The sequence below is a fragment of the Gadus macrocephalus genome, chromosome 18 (genome assembly GCF_031168955.1).
Source record: "Gadus macrocephalus chromosome 18, ASM3116895v1".
Lineage (NCBI taxonomy): Eukaryota > Metazoa > Chordata > Actinopteri > Gadiformes > Gadidae > Gadus > Gadus macrocephalus.
Genome location: NC_082399.1, coordinates 8,975,752 through 8,980,614, shown reverse-complemented (window position 1 = coordinate 8,980,614; position 4,863 = coordinate 8,975,752). Strand labels below are relative to the sequence as shown.

At 45.3% G+C, this 4,863-nt stretch overlaps 1 protein-coding gene across 1 annotated transcript; it reads right to left on the bottom strand.

Annotated features, from left to right (window-relative positions):
- Nucleotides 1-631: 631 nt before the first annotated feature.
- On the bottom strand, nt 632-3,669 carry LOC132446420 (transmembrane protein 100-like). The gene is made up of 2 exons (XM_060036696.1): nt 3,359-3,669; nt 632-2,580 (listed from the first exon to the last, which is right to left on the bottom strand). The coding sequence occupies exon 2, from the start codon at nt 2,535-2,537 to the stop codon at nt 2,025-2,027; it is 513 nt and encodes a 170-aa protein (XP_059892679.1). The 5' UTR covers nt 2,538-2,580; nt 3,359-3,669; the 3' UTR covers nt 632-2,024.
- Between the last annotated feature and the right edge of the window lie 1,194 nt (nt 3,670-4,863).

Below are 4,863 nucleotides of genomic sequence, written 5' to 3'. Positions count from 1 at the left end.
TCTGTGTTGTCTGTGTGGTTATGCCCCGTAGTCCCGTGTCTATTTTAGCCTCTGGTCTGCCTCAAGCTCTGGGTGAGAGCAAGTGACCTGGTGATGCAACCGGCACAAATACGTTGTGTTCCTTTTCTCGTCCTCGTTGTTTTTCTGTCTTCACATATCTCTACCCTTTTTGATCTCTTCTGACCTCTTCCACCCACTCGTTGATAATGTTTGGTTCCCTCACTCCTACTCTCTCCTCACTCCTCTCCAGACATCTCTTCTTGTCTCTCTTCTCCCGTCTCCCAACCCGTCTCAACCTAGTTTGTCTGTCCTTCTCTCAATATGTCCCTCTCTCACTGTGTCCCTCTCCCACCTTGTCACTCTCTCTCTTTCTGTGTGACATTCTTAGGATGCTCCATTCCAGGGGAGATAAAGTTAGCACAAGTTAGCCTGGTGGCTAAAACATTAGCAACCGAGGGGGCTAATGTATTAGTTGGCCCACTGTCATGATGGATCGCTAGGCAACACCGAACACAAACACACCCCAAGTGAGCAACTTTCCGCTGTGTCTTTCCGATAATCTTCAAACTGGTTTTAGAAAGAAGGTATCAACGGCCACATCAGTATTAAATTCACCCTCAATCACGGTCACTTAAAGTATCATGGGTTTATTAGAACGGATATGTCACAAAAAGATTTACAGGGACCTGCAATAAATAACGCTAGGGAAATTAGATGGTTTATGCCCTCGTGAGGGGGTATAATTGTAAATTTCGATTGACATTTAATTTCTACCAAGATTAAGATAGTGATAGGCTGTAGGTTATTCTTGTCACTAAGGTTTGCATATGGTGTATACAGCATGGAATATGTTTATTTGTTGGTTATCACCATTGAACATAGTGCACTAGAGTTACAATCATACACATGCATGTCAGACTTCAGATCAGCAGGGACTGAAATGTCCTTTGTCTCAGAGAGTTTAGGAAAAATAGCTACACAGCTACACAATAATAAAGTACCTATTAAAGATAAGTAGACAAATCTACGATTTAGCAGCACTGAGTCACAGAAACGCTGGCAGGAATTCCTTGTTAATGCATCTTACCCTCAGCCATGTCGCAGTGTTTAAACACTACAGTTGTCAAGGATACGAGCACTAGAATTTCGGTTGGCTGGGAATGCCCCAACTCCTGACCTTTCCAAACCTTTCAACGAGGATGAGTGTTCCTTCTTGTTGAAAAGGGTTTGCCAATTATGCACTAAAATGAAGGACTCCCTCAAGAACTCTGTCTCAATCATAAGCATTTCAGGAAGAATGAAAAGATCAAGACTCATTGTCCATTTCCCAGAAATACAGTAGTACAGCCAAATATCTAGAACGTTTTTTGTATGTATTGTTGTTCAGTTCAGTTATTATTTGGGTCTTTAATCCTGGATCATAATACACAACTTTGTAATCTAAATTAGGCCAACAAGGATGACAAGCTAGATACATAATGTATAATGAAATATGTCCTAAGGATTATCATAACACAAGCCCTGAAATAAAAGGGGACATTAGGTATTTTAATTGATGAAGTATTAGTTACTCTTTTGGGCTCTCTAGGTTGGATTCTTGACTTATAATGTATAAAATGTTCATCTTCAGCTGTTGTTTATTCCTTCCGCAATCATCCATTGTTTTGAGTCTTTCTGCTATTATAATCCTCGTGTCCATCACACATCCCTGCCTGTCAACTAAAGTACTAATAGCTTGGTCCATGTCCTTATCACTTCTTACAGTTTATAGAGGAGTGACAGTGAGCTGTGAGGGCTCCATTTAGTGTCGTGATCGTCTTCAGTCTGTTTATTCGGTTACATTCACCGCAATGTTACAGTTCCTTCTTCAACCTATCCCGAAACGATTCAAACTTCTGGGGGTCCTGTTTCAAAGGTCACCAAAAAGGGACATTGAATTATGATTGGGGGGGATTGGGGTGGTCTCCAGGATCCACACCCAACCCTTTAACTGGCCCTGAAAGTCGTCCAAGTTAGGGTTAGGGTTAGGCCAGGAGGGCGTCGTGGTTGAACATGAGTGCGGTCGTGCTCTCCCGCCGCTTGTCCCTGCTCTTCTTCCTCCTCCTCAGCCTCCAGCACACGGCGCTGGAGCCCAGCAGGCCCAGCCCGGCTGACAGCAGCACCAGGCCCAGCACCGAGATGGTGGAGCCGTGCGAGTTGAAGGCGTACGCCACCGCCGTCACCACCACACCGGCGATGAGCACCACGACGCCGAAGGGGATCGTGCAGCGGTAGCACGACATCTCGGCGCCCCCCGTGGCGGCTGTCAGCTGGAGCTCGTTGATGAGCGGCACGGTGGTCACGATGACCTTCCTGGTGTCCTTTTTGGACGGCGTGGCCGTCGCAGTTGTCGTCGTCGTCGTCGTCTTCGAGTCCACGGGCGCCGTGGACAGGGTAGGCGTTTTCATGGAGCTCTTGGGGGGTTTTGGGGCGCCTTTGGAGGTGTGCGGGTCCTCGCCCGACACAGGGATCGTGCTAGCGAGGAAAAGGTGCGCCATCTTGAGGGGGACGTACGTTCTCTGGCGGTTGTGGAAGAGCTAACTGACAGGGGAAAACATACACATATATTAGCAGCCACACATGAGCACACTGTAGACTTTTCCACTCACTTGTCTACATGATCATTATGAAGGGGTTATATTATTGTGATAATGAAGCATATAGCCTAATGTCAATGCTTAGCAATCACAGATCTTTGTTTGACCAACTACTCAATTTCCAGTTATTTCACATTGCTGTGGTACAGAAGACCATCAAGTTGGGTATAGTAACATCAAATAATTGACATTGAAGCAGCCTAGCTTTCTGGCATAGGCTACACATTGAATAAGCATGTAGTAAGATATTAAATCTGCCATGGCGGTTATGTTAGTGAAGGCATTCCATGCAGTAGGACACGAGGACGGTTGTCATCCTATATGCATAACTTTCAGATTCCCTGGAGAGCGTGAGCCAACATTATAGAACACCTCGGTGAAACGGGAGCTGGGACTTGAGTAAACAGTCTGGTCTAATTATGACACCCAAGATGTTGTGTAGCCTACTATTTAAAAAACACTGACGCAAGACTGGCAGTTATCACTCAGCGACCATCGACGCGTAATGCTTTTCCCGGCGTGGTCGCAGGCTGACTGCTGACCAGCGCTGTTGCACATTAGGGCGCTTAATTAGCGCCACTTATTTAAATGTATACATTTAAATTGAGGTTGCATACAGCCTTTTTGAAAGCCTCTAATGTGATAGTATTATACAGTTGTCGTGGAAAACCTATTCGTAAGAAACCAGATTGAGGAAAAAAATATAGATTAAAAAAACTTACTGGTAAAAAGTACGGATGGTTATTCTTCATCTCTTGCCACAATGTTGCAAATCAGAAAAGTACGGTACCCGCATGATATCGTTCACCAAACACTTGACAGCGACCCTCTATAAGTCTCCGGCTCTGAGGATATATATCCGACTATTCTCAATAGTTCTCTACATAATCAAGAGGCTTCAAACAACTGCATACGTGCGTCCACTGAGTGGCTCACTGCCATGAATGTGTGAAGCGCCTTGACACCAGGAGGAATAAGGGGGGAGACCGACAGTCAAGTGTGGGAGTGTCCTGCAGTTTTGGGCGCACGTGCACGCTCGACACGACTTTCCCCCTCCTTACCGACTGAGCATTTAACTCTTCCCTTACTTCTCTATCCATCTGACCATCTATTTATCTGCTTGTCTGTGCTTATATCTGTGTATATACACACGCACGCACGCACGCACGCACGCACGCACGCACACACACACACACACACACACACACACACACACACACACACACACACACACACACACACACACACACACACACACACACACACACACACACACACACACACACATAAGCACTTCTTCTATCTATAATAATACATAACCTTGTTTGTTTTGTAGATGCACTCTGAACACGCGCGTCAGTCTGAAGATGGGTGTGTTGTATTGTATAGATGTTACTCAGGATCTGGTGGGGGGAGCAGAATGTTTACTGGACAGGGGCTCTACCCAGGAGCTCTTCCTTCCCATGCCCCACTCCTTCCCTAATCCACATATCCTTTCCATAGTGCAGCAGCACAACACAGCTGCAGTCACCTACAGTCCGTTCCCTCTGTGCTGCCGGTGGCTCCACTTTGCATTCACACGCTATCATCTACTACAGTTGACCTGACTTAGAACTGCTGTGTGTGATGTTACAAACTGGGCCATAGGGCTTGAAACGTTGTTATTGTTAAAAGAGAATGCAGTTTCCAAATCAATGCAATCCCCTCAAAGCTATGTTCAAGTGGGAGGATTGTTTGTTTGTGTTAAGTTCTTTTAAGTCACCGTCTTTCACTCCACATTTAATCATTGACACTTTATATCAAAGTGAGCCAGTGAGGCTAGGATTTCCCAAGAATAATCAATGCATGCAATGAAAGTTGGAGCAACTAAAGAAATACTTGCACGCAAGCTTGCACAAGATGACAACTGGCATGAAGAATAGAAAGAGATGGTTAGTAGGTTTTCCCTCCAGATTTTTACCAATATCCCTTAAAAAGGTTCTTTCAAACTCAAAGTTTGTGTTCTATTGTTACTTTTCATAGATTTGCTTTATTACATTTCCATTCTTTGAAGAATGCAGGGATATGGTTGATGAAATCCGATGCAACAAAACACACTTCCCGAAACATATCAAAATCAATACAGCCATACAAGACCACTTGACAAAGTCCCTTTGGGGTTCCCCGCCCCATCCAGGCCGGGGGCCCGTCTAGACCCGGCGCGGAGACATCTGGTCTGAGTTAGCCG

Excerpts from the sequence above, each read along its gene's own strand:
- LOC132446420 (XM_060036696.1), bottom strand. The coding sequence starts at position 2,537 with ATGGCGCACCTTTTCCTCGCTAGCACGATCCCTGTGTCGGGCGAGGAC.